The 22,865-nt window shown below is 42.3% G+C and overlaps 3 protein-coding genes across 4 annotated transcripts in view; 1 reads left to right on the top strand and 2 right to left on the bottom strand.

The window, feature by feature from the left end:
* The window catches only part of LOC117253336 (calcium/calmodulin-dependent protein kinase type IV), a 41,698-nt gene extending 27,900 nt beyond the window's left edge, over positions 1 to 13,798 (top strand). Inside the window, exons 6-11 of the mRNA XM_033620695.2 lie at positions 60 to 150; positions 2,258 to 2,332; positions 3,206 to 3,281; positions 3,708 to 3,834; positions 5,251 to 5,403; positions 5,512 to 13,798. Coding sequence (XP_033476586.1) covers positions 60 to 150; positions 2,258 to 2,332; positions 3,206 to 3,281; positions 3,708 to 3,834; positions 5,251 to 5,403; positions 5,512 to 6,024 — 1,035 coding nt within the window. The 3' untranslated portion in view covers positions 6,025 to 13,798. The remainder of the gene's footprint in view (positions 1 to 59; positions 151 to 2,257; positions 2,333 to 3,205; positions 3,282 to 3,707; positions 3,835 to 5,250; positions 5,404 to 5,511) is intronic.
* A 64-nt stretch (positions 13,799 to 13,862) lies between these two features.
* Positions 13,863 to 17,693, bottom strand: LOC144463641 (uncharacterized). 2 transcript variants are annotated; one of them, XM_078168424.1, is made up of 4 exons: positions 17,455 to 17,693; positions 15,508 to 15,592; positions 14,600 to 14,751; positions 13,863 to 14,356 (listed from the first exon to the last, which is right to left on the bottom strand). In XM_078168424.1, the coding sequence occupies exons 2-4, from the start codon at positions 15,546 to 15,548 to the stop codon at positions 14,052 to 14,054; spliced, it is 498 nt and encodes a 165-aa protein (XP_078024550.1). In that variant the 5' UTR covers positions 15,549 to 15,592; positions 17,455 to 17,693; the 3' UTR covers positions 13,863 to 14,051. The 2 variants fall into 2 exon arrangements, with proteins under 2 accessions (XP_078024550.1, XP_078024549.1); XM_078168423.1 differs by having other exon boundaries at positions 15,508 to 15,589; positions 17,455 to 17,691.
* Positions 17,694 to 19,375: 1,682 nt separating this feature from the next.
* Positions 19,376 to 22,865, bottom strand: sid1 (secreted immunoglobulin domain 1). The gene is made up of 2 exons (XM_033620763.2): positions 22,674 to 22,865; positions 19,376 to 22,024 (listed from the first exon to the last, which is right to left on the bottom strand). Exons 1-2 carry the CDS (start codon positions 22,714 to 22,716, stop codon positions 21,630 to 21,632), a joined length of 438 nt encoding a protein of 145 aa, XP_033476654.1. The 5' UTR covers positions 22,717 to 22,865; the 3' UTR covers positions 19,376 to 21,629.

Here is a 22,865-nt window from a genome sequence, read left to right as displayed (position 1 = left end):
AATGTGGAGTGGCTTTTAAACTGTGTGTGTGTGTGTGTGTGTGTGTGTGTGTGTTTCAGTATCTCCATGAGAACGGGGTTGTGCATCGAGACCTCAAACCGGAGAACCTGCTGTACGCCGACCTGTCGCTGGACGCTCCGCTGAAGATCGGTAAGTAAACACCACCTCACCCTCTGACACGACTTCAGATCTGATGAGAACTGAAATAAAAAAAACTTTATTGATCCTCGGCCGATGAAACAACACAGACGTTCTTAACAGGTTTCCCTTGTGGACCATTGGACCACAGATATAGAAACGTAGAACCCTCATTGGTTTTGGATTCTATGTTGACGTTGCCGCCATATTGGAGAGGGCGAGACTTTCCTGTAAACAGACGACAGTGAATGAGTGAGCTGCGTTTTTATGCTTTATGTTTATATTTCTCAACCAATAGGAATGAGTCGTTATATTCATGAGTTTATGGCTGGTAGAAAATAAAGTTTTGTCTCCAGTTGATCAGAATGTGGATATTTAGTCTGTCATCACGGCGGGACGCTCAGGAGACGCGACGCTGACAGGGATCATAATCCATCATCACAAGGGACTGTGCAAACTGTAGTTAGGGTGGTTAGTTGCCGCTGTTGACAGTGGTTAGTTGCAGCTGTTGCTGGAGTTAGTTGCAGGTGTTGCATTTCTTAGTTGCTGATGTAGCTGTACTTGTGGTAGTTAGTTGCCTGTGTTGACAGTGGTTAGTTGCTGGTGTTGACAGTAGCTAGTTGCAGGTGTGGCTGTAGTTGCGGTAGTTAGTTGCCTGTGTTGACAGTGGTTAGTTGCATGCAGCTGACAGACTGAGCCGTCCTGTTCGTGTGTGCGCTCCGACTGTTCGAGTCTTTATCTCGATGCACTTCACGTTTGTGCTTGTTTGAAGCAAACAAGAGAAGATCTGCTCCCACTGTGCTGTTTCATCGACTGCCATGATAAAGACACTCCAGTTGTGACTAATTGCACAACAAAAAAACAATATCAAGACACTCTGTTGTGTAAGCAGTCAGCATTTGGGAAGTGATTCTCTTCCTGAGCGCAGCAGGAGAGCTGCAGGAGGCCGCTGTGATGCTGAATGAGATGTTACCACGACCAGAAGTCACTGACGACATTAATATGAATATAATACTGGAATGTTCCTGTAACTTACAAACAGATGGAGGAAGATGTATTGAAATGTTTGTTTGAAAGCATTTTTTAAAGTAATATTCCAAGGCGCTCTGAGCATGCTCCACAGTTTCCGCCCCGGGCTTTGACCCGGAAGTCCAATAGCATTAAATGTGTAAGAGAAGAAGAAGCCGGTAACAACATGGAGAAATCTACATCCAGAGCCGTGACTTTTTGGACGCACCAAATGTACAGAGCTGTAAAGTTGTCCACCATGGTAGCAGTTAGCTGCTAGCTAACCGTAGCTAACTTGTTTGTCCATTGTTTGGTCTGTGACGTAATAGGTCAACAGGAAAAAGGTCCAATACTAACAAGCTGAAAGGGGGCATATCTTCACCTATCGTAGAGGAGTCTCACATACTTGGCTCAATAAATGGATTCCCCTCCCGTGCTTGTATACTGGGACAAGGACAGTAGGCCAGTTAGATGGACCACGGTCCATGGAAACGGACTGAGTGAAGCATAAAAAAGAAATAGTGAAATAAAAGTACCTTCAAATTACCTTCATGTCGGACTTGAGTAAATGTATTTTCCACCACTGCAGCTTTTCGGGAAAAACATAAGATCCCATCTGTCATATTTTTCCTTCCTTTCTTACACTGTCTGTGCAGCTGAAGTTGTAATGATGAAAGTTCTGACAGCACCTGAAAGCAGCATCATGTTCTGGTCTTTACTGTGAGCACAAAGAGAACAGACAGACTGGTTTATGATCTGGTCCAGTTATCAGTGTGAGTCGGCCTCCAGATGGCTGCTGGGCCTAAGGCTCACAGCTACAGATGGAGGGGGCTCACATTCAGCCTCCACTCTCCTCCACCAACACCTTCCTCTGGTTCAGGGACTCTCCTGCAGAAAGCAACGTTCTCCTCCGCCCCCACCCTCCACCTGCTCCTCTCACTTTAAATAGAACCAGGAAATAGCTCAAACACCTCAGTGCCAGAAAAACAGATTTTTACATCCAAACCTCAACATTTACAGGAAACAGTGAATCATATGTTTTTGTTTTTACCTCAGACTTGTTAAATTTGATTCTTTAGTTGTAACGAGGAAACGTTCTCCTCTCTTACAGCCGACTTCGGTCTGTCCAAAATCATCGATGATCAGGTGACCATGAAGACCGTCTGTGGTACACCAGGGTACTGCGGTGAGTGTGTCACCTCCACCACACTGTGACCAAACTGTACCAGCAGGACTTCAGGGTGTAGACGGAGTACTGTGTGGTGTAGTAGCTGTAGTAGAAGGTGTGGTAGCTGCACTAACAATGGTTTCACAGCAGTACTAAAAGATGATGTAGTAGCTACTACACCATCTATTACTGCTACTACACCATCTACTATGATTACACCATCTTCTACTACTACTACGCCATCTACTACTGTGACTATACCCATTTATTATTACTACTACACCGTCTACTACTACTACTACTACTACTACACCGTCTACTACACCGTCTACTACCTCTACACCATCTACTACTACACCATCTACTACACCATCTACCACTGTGACTATACCCATTTATTATTACTACTACACCGTCTACTACTACTACTACACTGTCTACTACTACTACTACTACTACTACACCGTCTACTACCTCTACACCATCTACTACTACACCATCTACTACTACTACGCCATCTACCACTGTGACTATACCCATTTATTATTACTACTACACCGTCTATTACCTCTACACCATCTACCACTGTGACTATACCCATTTATTATTACTACTACACCGTCTATTACCTCTACACCATCTACCACTGCTAGTACACCATCTACTACTATGCTACTACAGCAGTCAATGGTATAGTATTAGCAGTAGTAGATGGTGTAGCAGAAGTAGATGGTGTAGCAGTACAAGTGTTAGATGTGTTTAATGACCTGCATTGCTGTGATGTCCGGCAGCAGGCAGTGATGCATTCACTGCTCTGTGGGATTTCACATTACTCTCAGTTAGAGCCATTCTGTCAGCCATCTGGTGGCTAACAGGCTCCTCTGCCTGCAGCTCCAGAGATCCTGCGGGGAAATGCTTACGGCCCTGAGGTGGACATGTGGTCAGTGGGCGTCATCCTCTACATCCTGTGAGTCCTTTCACACCTCGCTACCAGTCTGAGGTCCACACACACACACACACACACACACAGTGAATTGATTATTGACTCACTCCTGTCCGTATAGATTACGTCCGTCTGTCTCATAACAGCGATGACATCATGTGAAACACTGCTTCCTGTTTATGTGTTGTGCTCAGACATTAACTGGGTGTGTTCATGGTGTCTTTAACTGAGTCTGATGGTGATGACTCGGCTGCTCTGCTCCGTCAGCAGACAATTTGTTGAAACATTTTCATTCATTGATCGTCTAACATGAAAACATAAGAAGACGTTGTGACATTTACGGTTTGTGTCAGTGTCTGAGACAAAGAGCTTGTGATGTAATGACCAGCTGATTAGCAGCCATATTATGAAGTCTGGTACCTGTGCCACTGACTGTGTCCTGTCCCCCAGACTCTGTGGGTTCGAGCCCTTCTTTGACCCGAGGGGGGATCAGTACATGTACAGCCGCATCCTCAACTGCGACTATGAGTTTGTGTCTCCGTGGTGGGACGACGTCTCCCTCAACGCCAAGGATCTGGTGAGTTCCTGCACCTGTCCTGACATCAAGCTAAACGCATTCAGCTTCACTTGATCAATACGTATCAATCCGTCATGTTTGTTTATAATAAAACTCCACCACCTTTAACTCCAACCTTTTTTGGAATTTCTTCAGACTTGGATTCGTTTAAAATTACTAATCAATCAAGACTCAGATTACTTGACTAGGACGTGTCTTCATTGACTTGTTATGTCTCTGCACTGGCCGGAGGCATTATGTTCCTGGATTGTCCATCTGTCTGTCCGTTCATCCCATTCCAATGACCGCGATAGCTCAAAACATCTTCAGGGAATTTCTTCAGATTTGGCACAAACGTCCATCTGACCTCAAAGATGAACTGATTAGATTTTGGTGGTCAAAGGTCAAGGTCACTGTGAGCATACCGTCTCATGCTTGTAGACCCAATTTCTCAAGACGGCCTTGAGGGAATTTTCTCAAATTTGGTACAAACGTCCATTAAAATTCAACGATGAACTGGTTGATTTTTGGTGGTTAAACGTCAAGTTAACTGTGACCTTGTTTCCATCTCATTCTCATGAACATTATGATCAGATTTTGGTGGTCAAAGGTCAAAGGTCAGTGTGACCTCACAAAACATGTTTTTGTCCATAACTGAAGAATTCATTCACTAATTCTGACCAAACTTGACACAAATGTCTAACAGGACAAAATAATGAAGGTCAAAAGGTCAAAGGTCAGCTTGACTGTGACATCATCATGTCTTAACGTCATATCTCAGGAACAGAAGGGGAGACATTTGGTCAGATACTGAATTGGTGACTCTAATCTTGAAACTGTGCTGATTGTATAGATCTTCTGTGTGTGAAGCATCCATGTTTTCACTGACATGGATGGAGACTGTCAGAGACACTGGACTGGTGGGCGGAGTCATACAACCACAGGGTGGACTGGTGGGCGGAGTCATACAACCACAGGGTGGGCTGGTGGGCGGAGTCATACAACCACAGGGTGGACTGTTGGGCGGAGTCATACAGCCACAGGGTGGACTAGTGGGTGGAGTCATACAACCACAGGGTGGACTGGTGGGAGGAGTCATACAACCACAGGGTGGACTGGTGGGCGGAGTCATACAACCACAGGGTGGACTGGTGGGAGGAGTCATACAACCACAGGGTGGACTGGTGGGCGGAGTCATACAGCCACAGGGTGGACTGGTGGGCGGAGTCATACAACCACAGGGTGGACTGGTGGGTGGAGTCATACAACCACAGGGTGGACTGGTGGGCGGAGTCATACAACCACAGGGTGGGCTGGTGGGTGGAGTCATACAACCACAGGGTGGGCTGGTGGGTGGAGTCACCAGTCACTTGTCTTGACTGTGTTGATACTTGAGGTGGTCTGAACCTGGACTTGTCTCTGTTTAACTGTTTGCAGGTCAGTAAGCTGATTGTCCTCGACCCTCACAAACGCCTCAGTGTCCGGGAGGCCCTGCAGCACCCCTGGGTGCTGGGCAAAGCTGCACGCTTCTCCCACATGGACACCGCCCAGAGGAAACTACAGGAGTTCAACGCTCGACGCAAACTTAAGGTGAGGAGGGCGGTTAGCGTTTGACTCTGATTTTAGAAATGTTAGAGACACCTGTACAGGTTTTATCTGAGGGGACACTGAGGGACATGTCTCTGAATATGTCCTCAGGCTGCCATGAAGGCCGTCGTAGCCACCAGTCGGATGCACGAGGGCTCACGGCGTCGCACCGACAGCTGTGAGATTCCAGGCTCAGGTGCTTCCAGGCAGAGCAGCATGCAGCAGGACCCGCCTCCTGAGTCGACAAGCCCCATCCCCGCAGACAAAGAGGCCCTGCCCCCAGGTCAGCAGCAGGAGGACCAATCAAAGCCCGCCGACCGCAGTGCCGTCCACCCCTCCCCTCCACGCAGCCCCAAACCACCCAGCTCTGACGTCACGCCCACAGGCCCTGCCCCCACCAGACCGCCGCTGCGGGCCGATGGGCTCCGACAGGCGTCCGTCGTTCCCAAAACAATGCCGGTCCAACCCCGACTGCCGCAGAAGAGCTGCTCTGTGGTAGAGCCCACCTCCAGGGTCGAGCCCACCTCCAGGGTCGCGGTGGCCACGCCTCCAAGTCCCAACAGCCTCAGCAACGGCTTTACACCGGGGGTGGAGCCTGCAAGTAAGACCGCCCACTGCCAGTGATCACCTGACCAACAGAGCAGAGACGCTCCACTCTGCTTCGGTTTCTCACAGCCACTTAAATATTGAGGTTTAGCCTTCGATTCTTTACAAACGTCTGACATCATTTATCGGGACCAAACGAAACAAACTAACACGTAACGTCTAGCTTCCATGTCTGTAGCTTTGCTGCTACGCTAACATGCTAACAGCTGCATACTCACTGAGGGTTTGTTTTGGGTGTTTCTGCAGCCTGGACGGCACCTCTGGTTTCCAGTGTGACGGCTGGAGACGATTCAGGATCTGAAAAACAAAGAGTGTTTGTCCCACGTCAGGATTTAACCTTTATTTAATCTGCTCTGTTCTCGTTACTGTGGTGAGAAAAAAAACACAGGTATGTTCAGATGATCCCCTTCACAGATCTTTATATGTACAAATCATTTCAACATCATTAAGATTTTCCTAGGGACTGTTCTTAATCTATCAGAGGAGGGGGTGGCTGGGATGTTCGTTTGTTTGCTTTAGTTTTTTGTCCCTCTCCAAAGCTACAGATATTTTTCCTTGAACTTCCTCTTCGATGTTTGCAAGTTGAAAGTTGAAGACAAAATCATGGAATTGAAAAAAGCCTCGGATTTTCACTCTCGTCGTGCATGCTGGTTAGTATGTGTAATATAAACCGGCCTGTGGGCAGGTTTGGAAGGCATCTTTTCTTTAAAATTCAGCGGTAAATTAAATAGAAAATACTCCAATTTAAATCTGTATGCCCCTCCCCTAACCAAAAATAAAACCATACGCCCCTTCCTACTGATTAAAAAGTCATTTGACATATTTACCCATTTTTGCACAAAACAGCATCTTCCACAAAAAACAAACTCTTTTTGCCTTTCATTAAATACTTTTTAGATCAGCAAAATGCTTCTTTTCTAGCTGCGAGCAAAACATCCTTTTTTCGTCATTAATGTTTTTATGGATGTGGTGTTATGTCTCTAACATTAGATTTAATAATCAGATTCAGTCTCTTCATCTGGTCAGTTCGTCTCGTGCCTGGAGAGTTATGGCGCAAAACATTTTCTCTTCTAAAAATAAAAAGTAATTATCTAAAGGTTTAAACCAGTCTTTATCACCTAACGTGTAATTTATTGTTATAATCTAATGTCACAAACCACAGACAACAATGAAAACAGACATTGACTCTATTGCTAACCCTCGCTACTTTAGCATCTCTAAGCTAACATGCTAGGTCATACTGTGGGTCAACAAAAGAACTTTCTGGGTTCCTGTGTTGACCTGAAACATGATTAAAACACTGTTTCTGCAGCTGTAGAATATGCCTGCATCTATTTTATTAAACATATTAAAACAAAAGCACTTAAAACATCAAAATTAGAAGCTTGTAGAGCGGCTGTGCTAGCACGAGCACATGCTCTCTGAAGATGGATTGATAAAGTTTTGACTTGTGTGACAGGTTAATTTGACACTCCGCCTCCTAATGATTAAATCAGACCTCTCATGAACCATCACGGTACAGCTGGGTGTGTTTACGTGGTTATGAATAACCTGTGTATTATCGGGTTACACATTTATGTCCTTAAACATTAAACACCTTATTGTGTTTATAAGAAACTGAACATGTTAGCCGGAGCACTCAGAGAGAAACCAGGAAGTATACGGGGATTGTGAATGACCTGGTTTCTTGTGCTCACATTAACACCATATCTGAACATGATCATAACCAGAATAATCCTCATTATCAGGTTCTTCATGTCCATTTCATCACACTAGAGGACTTCTTACAGGACTTTCATTTTGTGCCATGACAACATAATTGTCTACTGTACCAATTTATTTCTCCCAACAGTGTGTTGGTTTATGCGTCATCGTCCTGCACGCTAAACTCATGCCCAAATATTTTTTAACTCTACAGTTAATTGACTTTGTTCTGAACAGAGTGTCGTCCTCTACTCCTCACATCACAGCAAAACGTGTCTCTTGCTGTGTTTGGCTGCTTTTTACCACAGTAACAGTACAAATGTATAAATTAGCATGTTTGCGACCAAACTGAAGCGTCGATTCGTACGTTTATCTGAATCATGACGACCACATTCACACCTGCTGTTACAGGATAATTAGGGTGTCTTTCAACCGCAGCTTTATTCTGATAATTGTGTCCATTCTAAATACCGTAAAACTTTGATTAGACGCGCCGCGCTATTATTTGCTTAAATCCCTGAAGTCAACAGGCCTGTGTTTGGGACAGGCCTTTTATTCGTTTCACACAAAACTGTTGCTCAGCAAAGATCAGGAAATACAGTCAAATGGTTCATCTGAACCAGTAAGAATATTACTTGTTTAAAAATTAGGCTTCAAATAACCAATCAGTCATGAATCATTCATTCATTGATCGAGCTCCGACAGACAGAGTTACAACACTTGTTTTGCAGCACACCAACATAGCACCACTTTATCCTGTTAAAACAATCCTCACAACTTGGATTCATCCATCCATCCATCCATCCATTTTCATCCGCTTATCCGGGGCCGGGTCTCGGGGGCAGCAGGCCAAGCAAAGCACCCAGACATCCCTCTCCCCGGCAACACTTTCCAGCTCCTCCTGGAGGACCCCGAGGTGTTCCCAGACCAGACGAGATATGTAATCCCTCCAGCGTGTTTAAATTGCTTTATACCCATTCAAGTTAGCAGAGCGCTAAACAGGAAGTTAGCCAATTGGCCGAAATATAACTTTTTTTTGGCTTTTAATGCGCCACTAAACAGCTTTCATAGGAATGCACAAGGCCCCGCCTCCAACGCTGTTTCCAGGTCTCTTTACACATCCATGGATTATAGAGACGAGACGAGCTTCACATTGGTCACAAACTTGCAGTTCAGCCCTGAAAACAGACCAGAAATCAGTTTGGTTTGTAGTTTACTGCCACTTTTTTCACGTTCTTTGACAGTGAGATGTTCAGATGGAAGGGCGGCGCCGTGGTGCAGTGGTTAGCACTGTCGCCTCACAGTAAAAGGGGTCCAGGTTTGAACCGGCCGGCCAGCTGGAGCCCTTCAGTGTGGCGTTTGCATGTTCTCCCTGTGTCAGCGTGGGTTTCATGCATGACCCCCAACAAGATGGTGCTGGCAGAGCATGAATGAATGAATGGTCAGGATGGGGTTAAGCTAGCTTAGCATAAAGACTGGAGGCGGAGGGAAACAGTTAGCCTGGCTCTGTCACCTACAAACAGCTCTGAAACTCAACGTGTTGTTTCATCTGCATGTAAAACAGTTAAAACAGGCACTGGGCGGATGGATACACTGCTGTTCGTCTAGAAATAGTTCCTAATTCTGACACTCCACTTCATGAACATCTTTCTGTCAAACAGAAACACTGAAGAGAATTTATTCCTCAATATTCTGATCTGGGACAAACACTGATTTTTCTTCTTTGGTACAGAAGGTGACTTTTTCCTCGGACGCTCAGGGCGGAGCTGATTGATTGTATTTTATTAAACTTTATTGAACAGCTGTGCGTGGACACTCTGATGTGAAGGCAAAGAGACAAAGAGCAGCTTCTTCCTCTGTCGGGTTTCTCTTCTTCTTCTTCTTCTTCTTCTTCTTCTTTCTCTTCTTCTTCTTCTTCTTTCTCTTCTTCTTCTTCTTCTTCTTCTTTCTCTTCTTCTTCTTCTTCTTTCTCTTCTTATTCTTCTTCTTTCTCTTCTTCTTCTTCTTTTGCGTCTCTTTCAGTGTCGGAGCATGTGGCGCCGCCTCAGACGGACTCGGTCTGAAGAGACAATTTGCTTTGACTTTTTTAACCCTTTCTACTCTTTACTGTTGACTGCAGCTGTTGAGTAGATAGACCCACTGTGTAGTTCAGTGACGTGTTGTGTTCGTGAGCTTCTAGTAAAACGCAGTGTTGTTTACACTTTTATCAGCAGTGATGGTGATGATGATGATCTCCTGTTTGCACTGTACATAGTTTGGTTTTAGGTTAATACTGACATCTTTAGCGCTCGACCAGAGACACAGTCGATGATCAGACCTCCCCAAAAAAACACCAAATTTGACCTTTGACCTTAAATTAAACCATCTGATCTGAAACCACACGTTCTACCTCTCTCTGTACAGGGGCTTCCAAAATGATCCAAAACAAGGTGCAGACGTCTCTGGAAAGAAATTAATGATAATAATCTGATGCCACTCTGAAAGACACACAAATGTACGGTGGCCAGGACGGACCAAACAGGACAGAAGCAAACATCCTGCTGAGTTCACAGAGGGTGACGGTCACAGATTTATGAATCAGTGGGAATCAGTCCTAACTGACTGAAAACTGTCAGAGTGACGTATTTATACTGCGGTCACCAGTCACGCCACCATGACAGCACTTTATAGTGGACACCAACAGCAGTGAAAAAAACATGAACAAAGCAGGTGGAGCAGGTGACCCATGTACAACAGCTGTGGGTTCAATTCCAGCCTGCTGGTCGACTGCTGCCTCCATCAGTCAGTGTGTTTGTGTCACTGTGTGACTTTGGTGTTTAAGGGGTTAATGCAGATTCACCAAAGTCACACAGTGACACAAACACACTGACTGATGGAGGCAGCAGTCGACCAGCAGCTCCTGTGTTCACTGGTGTTAAATCACTGGTTTTCTCAGGGGAGTCTGGCTGTGACGAGAGCAGAGATGGGAACTGAAGCATTTAACAGTTTCCCCATTGAAACAGTCAGTCTGACATGAAGCTGAAGCAGTGAAAATATTCTAAATACATCGTGCACTTAAACTGATGGTTCTTTTAGGCGTCTAAAACAGATTTTGTTGCTGACTCCGCCCACTGCAGGACATTGCTGAGCTACGATGTCAGACTCCAGACTGCAGACTGACACCTGCTGTAGGTCACACACTGACTGTGGATCAGTGCCTCACACAGCCCCAGAGCCTCGAGTACAGTGACATGTTGTTGTCGTTCCTCTGTGCTGGTCGGCTTTTTGTTTCTTCCTCTGACATGTAACATCAGACTACAACACTCAAGACCAGAAGAAGTTCATCTTCAGTACCTTCAGTACTGGAGGAAAACTAGTACCACCATGTTTGCAGAACTTTTAGTGACGTTTAACTAAAAGCTTCGACGACAAACTGCGACTTGAATTATTATCTTTTAAATTCACGTGCATTATCTGTGTAACTCAAACAGGATCAAAATATTATTTATCTCTTCACATATTAATTTCCAAAGTCAGGTCCCACTGGGGACACCTGAAGGGGAGTGGCTTCACCTCTGTATAACTGCAGTAAGTCACCTGAGGTGTTTATTTACCTGCACACATAAAACCTGCCGCTGCATTTTTAATTTCACCATGTTTTCATATTTCAAGCTCAAAATACAAAGTGAGAGCAGGAAGTTTGATGAATGACTCTGAAGTCGTTTGTTTGGACCCATAGAATAACTCACCGTGATCAATACGGGCCCTGTGCTTTTTGTTCTGTCTGAGCCACCGTACAAACATCCTGGACTGTGAACATTCATCCCTGAAGGGCTTTTCTCTTTAAAGAGGAACCAAAAACCTCCAAAGACCTGAAAACTTCTTTCTTCATGTTGAGTCCTGGCGCTGGAGGTAGTACTGAGATCCTTTACTGAAGGAAAAGTGCAAATATCACAGTCTGAAGAGACTCCAGTACAAGAACAGGTCCTGCGTTCAAAATGTAACCTCACTCAAAGTAGGACTTAGGGACTGTTCTTAACTTATCAGAGGGGATCACTTCATTTTATTTTATTATTTTATTTTGACCCTCTCTGAAGCTCCAAATATTTTTTCTTCACCCCCCCTGAGTGACTGGAGGACAATCCATGACTCCTGCACCATGAATGAGTTATTAGATTTTTAAAGCTTTGATGTTTGAAAGTTAAAAGTTGAAGATAAAATGGTGGATTTGAAAAAGGCCTCAGTTTTTTACTTGTCATGCAGACGGGTTATTTTTGGCCAGATTTTAAATGAGATGCAGAATAAAGTGATTTTGGTTAAAAAAAAAATAAAATAAATAAATTAAAAAAATCACTATTTCAAAATCTGATTATTTTTTTCTGGCAGAAGCGATTGTCACACGTGATGAGTCCAAGGACCGTCGGAAATTTGAAAATCCAGTGATAGTTTCTGTTTCTACAGTTTCTGGCTGATAAATGAAAAATGATTTTGGTGTTTTTTTAAAGAAAACATGCCCTCCAAACTCGCGGTAATTTTTTCTTTACCAGTACCATAAATACAAAATACAACCTTTTGAATTTGTATGCCCCTCCCCCCAAACCGAAATAAAACACCTAAGTCCCTCCCCAGTGCTTGAATAATGATTTGACATGCTGCCCCCTCCTCCTTCACATACACAAACAGTCCCTCAGTGAGAAATTCAGAGCGTACAAGTTGACTGCACACGGTTCTCAACATGGAGATGGCTGAGCCAGCAGCAAGTAGCTAACGGTGCTAACTCCATAAACAGCACTAAACAAACAACAACAGTGCCGACAGCTAACGGTGTTAATGAGGGGGGAACTGGAGGGTGGGCGCTACGTTTCCATGATGACACCGTCCTGATGTCAGTCATCACTGCCGTACGAGTGGAGTGCAGAGTATTGATTCTCTGCTGATCATAAGACTGCTTCAGGACCAGAGGTCTGTGATGGCGATAGAGTCACACACGTGGTGACAGGGCTAACTGTTAGCATCACACCGCTACCATTAACATGTCAGTCATTAACTATTTTTTCAATTTTATTTGTTCCCACAATTTAGGTGCAAAAATAAAAACACCTGTAAACACACATCATCTTCTTTTAGAAAAGCTGCAGTAAAAACCAGACGTTTCAGGTCACAACAATACCGCCGTTGTTTTTTACACAAAACCAAACAGCAGCGGCATCACATCGCTCCAGTGTGTGATGTTGTCAGTAACAATCATTTAGTGTCCATGTTATATGGCGGCTGATCTCGTCTTCTGCTCGGAGGGTAAGGAGCTCCTGGATCTCACTGTTTGAGTTAGCTGCTAACTGCTGCTAGCTGCTTTTTAAATCTCCTGCGGTGGGTCACACACATAACAGGACATCAAAACGTCACACCTGTCCCGTCCTGCCAGCTGTCCCTTTCACACCAACATCATTGTGGTGCTGTCACTCCCTCCCTCTGTGGGTTGAAGGTGAGACACCTGTGATCGTACCTTTCATACAGGCAGGTGGAATAATGGCGTGATATTCCCACCTTGAACAGGCTGTATAAAAGAGACGAGTGACGTCGGTCTAATGTAATTTGTTACTTGAAGAGGTCGATGTGCAATTTAAAAAAAGATTATATTATATTACTGTTATTCACAGTTTGGAGCAGACGGTCTTGCTGAGGTCTGGAGTTTGGTTCCTCTTTAAATAATTTGGTAAAAACAAGTCTTCTGTTACAGCTGGACGCAGTGTTCACCTGTTACCAGTTGCTCACCTGTCCTCAGGTGTTTATATCTTCTTGCCAAATGGAAGTCACAGACAGTAGGTGTCATGGTGGAGAGCATGAACTCTGTATATTTGATTTAATTCTATACTCTTGTGTAAAAACATGAATATTTTGCTTCTATTTATCTCGGCTTCTGAGGGACAGTCGGGGGGCGGGGTTGAGGTGGGCGGGGCTAAACTGTACATGGTGTTAGTTTTGTGTTTGCTGAGTGAACTCGTATCTTTTTTTATTTGGAGGATGACATATAAAGTGACAGCTGTTGTATCTCTGCATGTATCATTTACTTTCTGTTGAACATATCAGATTAAAGGAGCAGAGACTCTGACAGCTGATCTGAGTTCAGTCTGATTCAACACCGAGGCCACACCCACTTCTCCTGTACGGGAAAGGTTACACTCAGTCCTGGTTTCTGTTGTTGTTTCCTGTGGCGGACACTGAGCCGCTGTGACATCACCTCAGTGTCCTCAGCTGTTTGAAGATCACATTTGAAATATAAACCCACATTTATCTCACAAACAGCGACACGTGTCAGTAAAGCGTCCCGTCATCAGCGGGGACTTGAACCTGTGACCTGTGAGTCACAGCACGTCCTGTGAGCAGAGTTTCTGTCTGTAAACTCGTCCCTCCTGAATCGTCCCACACCAGTATGAAGACCCGGACCTCCAGTCTGATGCTGACATCTCCCACACCGAGGTGGCGCTGTAGGCTCCGCCCTCCTCTGACCTCGTCCATGAAACATCTGATGATGTCACCTCTGTGTCATCGACCCACCACAGGACGTCCTGCACAGGTGAGTTTAATCCGGTGAGGAGGCAGACCAGCAGGTGAGGAGGTCGTGGATCCAGAGAGACGGACGACAGGATCTGAATGGTCGGAGCAGAACCTGCAGACACATGGACAAAATAACACAAACAGGATTCACTCACTCTCACGACATGAACGTCTGTGTCTCCAGGTAACGTCTCGTGATGAAGACTTCCTTCCTTCATCTTTTGCCTCGCTGATGTTGAGCGCTTGATTTCTCCACCAGAGGCAGAAGGTGACAGGAAGTTGTCTCATCAGTGTCAGAACATCTGTACAAACTTGTTTTAATTATCTGGTTTTATCTTTAAGTCTTGGAGCTGACCTGTCGTCTGGTTTCCATGGTGAAACACATCGTCCTCATCACAGTCAGCTGCCTCTTCATCATCAACGTCCACCACCAGCTGAGTTCCTCTGCTGAAGACTATGTGGAAGGAGACAGACTGTGGGCTGTGTGGACAGCAAACGCTCCAGCATCTGCAGACAGGAAAAAGGAAACAGACAGGGAACATTTAAACACTCCAACATCTACAGCGGGAAACATTTAAACACTACGACATTTACAGACAGGGAACATTCAAACACTACAACATTTAAACACTCCAACATTTACAGCAGGAAACATTTAAAAACTACAACATTTAAACACTGACATTTAAACAGTACGACATTTAAACACTGACATTTACAGACAGGGGCGATTAAACACTCAAACATTTAAACACCACGACATTTACAGCAGGAAACATTTAAACACTACTCCATTTAGACACTCCAACATTTACAACAGGAAACATTTAAACACTCCAACATTTAAACACTGACATCTACAGCAGCAAACATTTAAACACTACTCCATTTAGACACTCCAACTTTTACAACAGGAAACATTTAAACACTCCGACATCTACAGCAGGAAACATTTAAACACTACTCCATTTAGACACTCCAACATTTACAACAGGAAACATTTAAACACTCTGCCATTTACATCAGGAAACATTTAAACACCCTGACATCTACAGCAGGAAACATTTAAACACTCTGACTTTTACAACAGGAAACATTTAAACACTCCAACATTTACAGCAGGAAACATTTAAATACTCCGACATTTAAACACTGACATCTACAGCAGGAAATATTTAAATACTCTGACATTTACAGACAGGGAACATTTAAACACTCGGACACATCACACTGTTAAATGTTAATCTGTGTGTGGCCTCTGACCGTAAGAGGATGATGAAGGTCAGTGCTGTGTCCGTCCTCATGTCTTCTGTCTCCAGCTGTCTCAACACCTGCAGTAACCGTCCTGCTGAAGACAAATTCTACAGTAAATAACGAACAGTCATTCATTCACTCTTTTGATGTGATACTTTTAATAATGGTTTACCTTAAATTCTCTTAATTTAAGGCCTTCTTTAAATGTGTATGTGTCCTCTCTTTAACCAGGTCAACATGTCTTTCAGATTTAAAATCTCTTTTCGACAGCGACCTGTCTGAGACGGCAGCTAAAACATTGTTACTTATATGGAGAACAACAGTGGACCTAGTGTGGAACCCTGGGGCACACCTATGACGGTTTTACCTTAAAGAGTGATTATTAACCCTTATTTAAACTCCTCCTATCTTAAATAAATGGCCCAAATGTAGATTTTTTTCTTTTAATAAGAGGCCGTTTACACGTACACGGTGATTTTGATAAACGGAGACATCTTCCTTCATTTGTGCCCTTCGTTTACACGCAAACGGAGATTTCTCCTTCGAAAACGAGTCTTTCTAAAAACTCCGGCCAGAGTGAAGATTTTGGAAAACTCCGGTTGTGCGTTTGCATGTAAACTGAGATAAACGGAGATACGTCACAGTATGCGCCGGAACTTGCGCCTGTGTCAAAAGTGCGACCTATGTTGCTATGGTGACAATGGATACACGGAAGGCTTGAGCTTGTCGTTACACTGCCACCTACAGGTTTGGCATACTCTTGTGTATATATACACGGGTAAGTGTAAACGAAGATCTTTTTGAAAACGGAGACGGTGAAATGTCCGTTTATGAAAATAGCCGGCCACGTGTAAACGGTCTCTAAAACTGAAGGTTTTATCCTAAAACAGAGTGCTCATAAAGATGTTTTTAGACCTGAAATAAAATGTGTTTAACTTTAAATTAAAGTGCTATTAACTGTGGGTTTTTTAATCCTAATTTAAGGTCCTCCTTCTGATGGGTTTTATCTTAAATAAAAGGTCTTCTATGAGATTCCAAGACAGATTAAAGAAATAATGTAATTCATTTTAAGCTCCTGTGGTTTTAATCATAAATACGAGCCCTCATAGTGATGTGTTTATCTCAATAAATAAATTATGGTTCTTTTTTTACCTTACAACAATGCCAAATCAATTCAATCGATTTTCACCTTGCATCAAAGTACTTATAATGATGTTTTCTTCTTAAATAAATGCCCAAATAATATCAATTTTTATTTTATAAAACAACTAAAATAAAGGTTTTAACCTAAATGAAAGTCCTGAAAGATTTTTTACATTTTTAAATAAGATACTGTTTTTAACTGAAATGAAAATGCCATTAATAATTGTGGTCCCTTATTACCTGAAATTCAAGTTAAGTCCTTATAAGACTGATTAGTAACCCTTATGTAAAGCCCTTATAATGATGGTTTTAACATTTAATAAAATCATATTAATGTTAAAAACATTTTATTTAAGGTTTAAAAACATATTTATGAACACTTTGATTTTGGTTATATTATTAAAAGAAAAAATGATGTTTTTTGTGGCATTTATTAAAACAAATTCCATCATAAGGATAATAAGTACTGTCAATCCTGTTTTTTCTTTTATCTTAATTTAAGGTCCTCCTAATGATGGTTTTACCTTAAATAAAAGTCCTGTAAGACTTTCAGAAAGATATAAGTTAATGTAGCCTAACTAATGTAAGCTCCTGTGGTTTTAATCATAAATACAGCCCCTCACAGTGATGTGTTTATCTTGATCAATAGCCCTCGTGCCAAAATAATTAAGATTTAAACTTTAAATCAAACAATGTTTTTTTTTGTACCATAAACAGAAGTCCATGCAGTATTGTTTTTGTTCTTTAAAGGTCAGTAATCATGTTTTTAACCTGAAATAAAAGCCGTTATAACTCATTTTAAAGTCGTCCTACCTCAGTGAGGCTCTCTGTGGTGAACTGCTGTTGCAGTCGCTGTGAGTTCTGCCGTGTGTTAATGAGACTTTAAGGAAAACAGGAAGATGAAACTGTTGGAGCAGAACGGTGACAGTCTCCAGAGGAGAGAAGCTGCTCTGGGATCAGATCGACCGTTGGTGACGGACACACAAACAGGAAATTTTCTTGGTGTTGCTGTTGAGTCTTCTGTTGGTGTCTCAGATAAGATCCTTAAATCCAACCGTCAAAACGTTTCTGAAACACAAACACTGTTTTCATGTGTTTAATACAGAATATAGAACATCACATGTCAATGAAGGGTCGACTGTCTGTAACAGCTGAGACAAAGAACGGACCTCTAACATTAAATTAACAAGTGGGTATATGTTCACCAGAGAGGCTGAGCCATATCACAAAAATACATTTTCAAAGCAAACTTCAAAAACAGAGAAAATACTATTTCCCTGAAAACCTGTGACTCTGTGGGAAAGAAGCTCTCATAAATCCATTAGTAACACCACATATTATCTTCTTTCCCCACCCCGTCTAATGAACTGTATAAAACATTTAAAAAATATTCACGTTTATATGATACAGTTTAGGAGGGAGGCTTAAAGGACCTTAAAGGATTGAACTTTTCCCTCAAAGTGTCCGTCATATGTTGTTTGAGCTGTTCTAGGGGTTAAAATCCTTTTGTTTGATGGATCAGTTATTTTGCTGTGTACTCAGAGGTTGTTCCCATCTGTGCTCTTACGTCTTAGTCTTATCAAATTCAGTCAAGTTAGCATTTTCAGGCAGTAGGACACTAACTTTTTAAAGTTAAAATTATTACAAATTAACTCAACTTATCTTCTCTAATTCAGTCAACTTATAATTTTAAGGCAGGTTGGACATTACATTTTTTAAGTTCAAACTGTAACTTACACTGGTTTCTACAAAGATAAATTAAAAGCTTCCACCATATTTTTGAAAAGGACTCTCTCCATAAAAGTTACCCTTTTCATCTGGCTACAAAAAATGACTCATTTCCCTCGATGTCAGCTTTGATGGAAGATGCTGTCACAGAGTGGATACAGTACCATCAGCCCACCCCCAGAATAAACTGGACAGCATGTTACAACAGATAATAATCTGTTTTAAAGGATCAGTCCTGTGTAAGTCATCAATTATTTAAAGTATGATATTTGTAAATGACTCAATACTTAGCCATAACCAGACAATGACCTTCCACAAGATGTCACATGTTGACGGTCCAGTACGTACACCATTAGAATATAATGAAATTATGATATCAGTATCCAATGTTTGGAAAAATGCTTCTGCCAAGGGACTGTTCATTATTTATGAGAGGTGACTGAGTGGATTTAAAATTGGGGGAAGCATGTCAAATGATTTTTATGAGCACTGGGGATGAATTTATGCTTTTATTTTGGCTGAGGGGAGGAGCATGCAGATTTAAATGGTTCTATTTTGTATTTATTTTACTGCTGATTTTTAGAGGAAATATGTCTTCTTAATCCACCTGCAGGTTTGGAAAACATATTTTTTTATAAATTGCCAAAATTACACCATTTATCAGCCAGAAACCATAAAAGCAGGGATAATTGTTAGATTTTCAAATTTCAGATGGTCTGTGGATACATCATGTGAAAAAGGAGAAAAAGCATAACTAAATCAGAGCTTAAAATACTGATATTTCATCAACATCAATTATTCTACATTTAAAATTTGGAAGAAAAAAACCCCCAAAAAAACCCGTTTGCACGAACTGTTCGTTTGAAAGCGTGAAAAACTGAGGCTTTTATCAACTCCAGGATTTCGTCTTCAACTTCTAACTTTCAAACATAAACGGTGAGTTTTCAAAATCTAATAATTAATTTATGTATTTAAAATATTTGTAGCTTCAGGGAGGATCAGAATAAAACAAATAAATAAACAAAAAATGAATTCACATCCCTTCTCTGATAAGTAAAGAACAGTCCCTAAAAAACCAAGACAACAACTAGTATGCTGTATACTATATGCCAGTATACAGCCCAAATTAAGAGAATGGAAATATTTCCACAGAGAGATGAAATTGATATGATCCATGATCCAACCCAAGATGTTTCCAGACAATATGACACAATTACAGATAATAGATTGAAAACTTTATTTCACATGTATTCTCCTTGATTAAGCTTATTAAGTTAAAGAAATAAAGATCTCAGAAGGAAAGCTTCCAGTTGCACCAGGATGAAGATTTTTGTAAAATCACAAATAAAAAACAAAATGAAATAATAATGAAAGTTAATAAGAAATATATTAAAGAAGTGATTATGATTATTTATTTGAACCTGTGAACGAGACTCGTGTGTGCACACTGTCACGAGGCTCTGTTTAAATAAAGTAAAAAAGGAGTCTCTGTAAATCAGTGAAACAGCGCCCCCCTGACTGAAACAGTTTAACGTCAGTCAGTGTGAGCGGTGAGAAACGGTACTGCAGCTTCAGTGCGGGCACAGTGTGAGGGAATCACCAGAGAAACAGGTGAATGTGGATTTAAAAGTTTTATTTAATACTGAAACTGTGAAGGGACGAGACTGAGGAGGAGGAACAGAGGTGAGTCGATCGATCTTTGACCGAAAACAGACCTGATTACAGTTAACGGCAGAGTGTCGCTAATGCTACTAGCTAACATGTTGTTGGCTAGCGCTGATAAACGGCGGGAAGAGGAGGAGCTCTGTAAACAAACAATATGGCGTCGCAGGAAGAAATGCAGCCGGATTATCTGACAGCCATGAAGGAACGAAGGAGGAGAGGGGACTCTAGAGAAGGTGAGTCAGATACACTCTCTGTCTGTCTGTCTCTCTGCCTGTCTGTCTGTTCATCACAAACCTGAAAACGGCTGTTTGAGCTGGTGAGAATACACCTGAGAGGACTTCCTGTTTACCTGTCAGACTGGATTCTGTGTCTGTGTTGATTAAACTCTTTGCTGTGATGTTACTGAGGTTTCACTCTCTACTGTACTGATACCATCATCTGAGCTGTGGTTAAAGCCTGTGCTGGTGTTGTGTAGAAATCACCTGAGTGTCCCTACAGGCCGTCATATGTGAGGTTATCTTTACCGCCATCTTTTCTTCATCAGGTACTTTTGTGTCTAAACCAGCCAAACTTTAACCACAGTGTTCAGGTGTAAGTGTAGCCTCGCCTCACCAGGCTCTTCACTTTGGTTTCTATTCACTCTGAATTTTGTCTGGATTCTGGTTCCGGTCTAGAGAGCAGATGCGGAATTCACCAAATTCACCAAAGTAAAAGTGTTCACCAAAGTAAAACTTTGAATTCTGGCGCACCATCGATTTGGGGTGATGAGGGGTGTAAGAAAATCGATTAACTTAATGGCTTGGGGCTTTTCTTGTAAATTATATTCTTTAAATTAAAGTTTCACCGCATTTTTATTAGCTTGGTGCTTTTATTTTGACGGAAAGGCGCATCCATCGAATTCCAGGTCCTGTCTCACTCGCCCTGGTTCCAGTTCCTTACCAAAACGGCCACTAACGGCCCCAGACTAGTGTTAGTGCAGCACAATACAGAAGACTTCAAGCAGTGACAATAAAACACTCACTAAACTGTAAATCGTAGATTAAAAATTAGGGCTGCAACTATTAGTCGACTAAACGATGACTAATCGACTATTACAATAATCGGTGACTATTTTAGTAGTCAACTAATCGGTTTGAGTCATTTTTCATTGTAAAGTACTATAAAGCACCCAAAATACTCCTATTGCAGCTTCTTACGTTCAGATATTGGCAGCTTTACACACTCTCCCATGACGTGAACTGAAACCCTTTGGCGTGAGTACGAAACAAAATGACATCATTTTGGGGTTTGGGAGAGACAGGCCGACATTTTTCAACATTTTAACACATTTTTGGATAAAATGATTAGTCGACTAATCAAAGAAATAATCGACAGATTAGTCAACAGTGAAAATAATCGTTAGTTGCAGTCCTATTAAAAATAGGTTCCGAAAATACAGACAATGAAAACATTAAATGCCCTTCTGATTGTAGGTATGGGACATATGGAAACTTGTGTCTGGTCACAACTGAAGCTGTACTGTGGTTTTTGTTGGCTTCATTCCTCAGCCTCGGACAGACCAGGCCAGTAACCAGCTGCAGAGTTCCCATCAATCCTCAGTGAGCTCCTGTGGCGTTGGGTTTCATCTTGGGGTCTTCTCCCTGAGTGATGCCGCAGTAATAAACTGCTGAGTCGCTCTGCTCAGAGTTGTGCAGCAGCAGCGAGCCGTTGGCTGCAGCTGAGACTTTATCAGGACCAACACCGGCGCCATACTTCACATTAGACATGTCTGCACGCCTGATGGTCACCAGCAGCTCTGGACTCTGTCCTGCTGTCTTCCTGTACCAGCTGAGGGTGGAGTACGCAGCACTGATGGCGGTGGTGTTGGAGGCATTAGTGGTGGAGGCGTTGAAGGCATCCAGCAGGGGGCACTGCAGGGTGGCGTTCTCCCCGACTCTCACCTGTACAGTGGAGGCTGGCAGGGCGGAGGCAGGCTGCTCCAACCAGAAACCTTAAAGACAACAAATAAATTTATTGAAGATCTATCCAAACAAATAAACAATAAATTAATGAATCAAAGTTGCAGAGACAGTTCCTAACCTGTAGAGTATTTATAAAACATGCGTGACAGAGCCAGGTTTTAGTGGAACAGATACAGTTACGCTAAGATAGAAATACTATTGATATTTAATAGTATAATAATATTTCAAATTATGAGACACTAAATAAAAAAAAAAATTAGAACTTTAAAAGTCAAAATCCTGAGTTAAAAAGTCAGAATTAAGTCGAAGTCATGAGATAAAAAACTGTTTAATTTTCAGTTGACTGACTCATAAGATAAGATAATATACACCTTTATTGATCCCATAATTGAGAAATTCTGCTCTAAATATGTTTTATTTGAGCCATCCTTCAGTCTGCGGTTTTCATCATGTAAAGTCTCGTTCAGACGTCTCAGTGATGATTTTTAATCCTTCAGACAGGAAGCTTTACTCTGAAGGAATTTTCTGCATAAAATCCCTTAAATTGGCCTCAGATGACAAACAGCTCTTCATCCTGCCGACAGCTGCTTCACTTAATAACCAGCTTAAACATGTGTGAGTATTTGAATATGTGACGAGAGTTTAAAAATGACTGAAGTAAAAATAAAGGAGACGTACCGCTGACGGAGAGGAGGATCAGACAGACCAGCAGAGACTCCATCGTCAACTGACGGAGGAAACCGCTGCTGCTGCTGTTGTTCTACGAACCAACAGAGCGTTTCAAAACAACTCCCTCCTCCTCTTCATCATCGCTGAGCGAAATGTGAACACACAGACATGAAACATGTTTATCAGTCAGTGTGACCTCTC

This window comes from Epinephelus lanceolatus, chromosome 6 (genome assembly GCF_041903045.1).
Source record: "Epinephelus lanceolatus isolate andai-2023 chromosome 6, ASM4190304v1, whole genome shotgun sequence".
NCBI lineage: Eukaryota > Metazoa > Chordata > Actinopteri > Perciformes > Serranidae > Epinephelus > Epinephelus lanceolatus.
The sequence above is the reverse complement of the archived record's forward strand: the minus strand, read 5'-3'. Positions and strand labels throughout refer to the sequence as shown.

Excerpts from the sequence above, each read along its gene's own strand:
- LOC144463641 (XM_078168424.1), bottom strand. The coding sequence starts at position 15,548 with ATGAGGACGGACACAGCACTGACCTTCATCATCCTCTTACG. Across the intron at positions 14,752-15,507 it reads ACCTTCATCATCCTCTTACG|ATGCTGGAGCGTTTGCTGTC; the intron begins GTCAGAGGCCAC and ends TCCTGTCTGCAG. Across the intron at positions 14,357-14,599 it reads CCATGGAAACCAGACGACAG|GTTCTGCTCCGACCATTCAG; the intron begins GTCAGCTCCAAG and ends ATGTGTCTGCAG.
- sid1 (XM_033620763.2), bottom strand. The coding sequence starts at position 22,716 with ATGGAGTCTCTGCTGGTCTGTCTGATCCTCCTCTCCGTCAGCG. Across the intron at positions 22,025-22,673 it reads GATCCTCCTCTCCGTCAGCG|GTTTCTGGTTGGAGCAGCCT; the intron begins GTACGTCTCCTT and ends GTTGTCTTTAAG.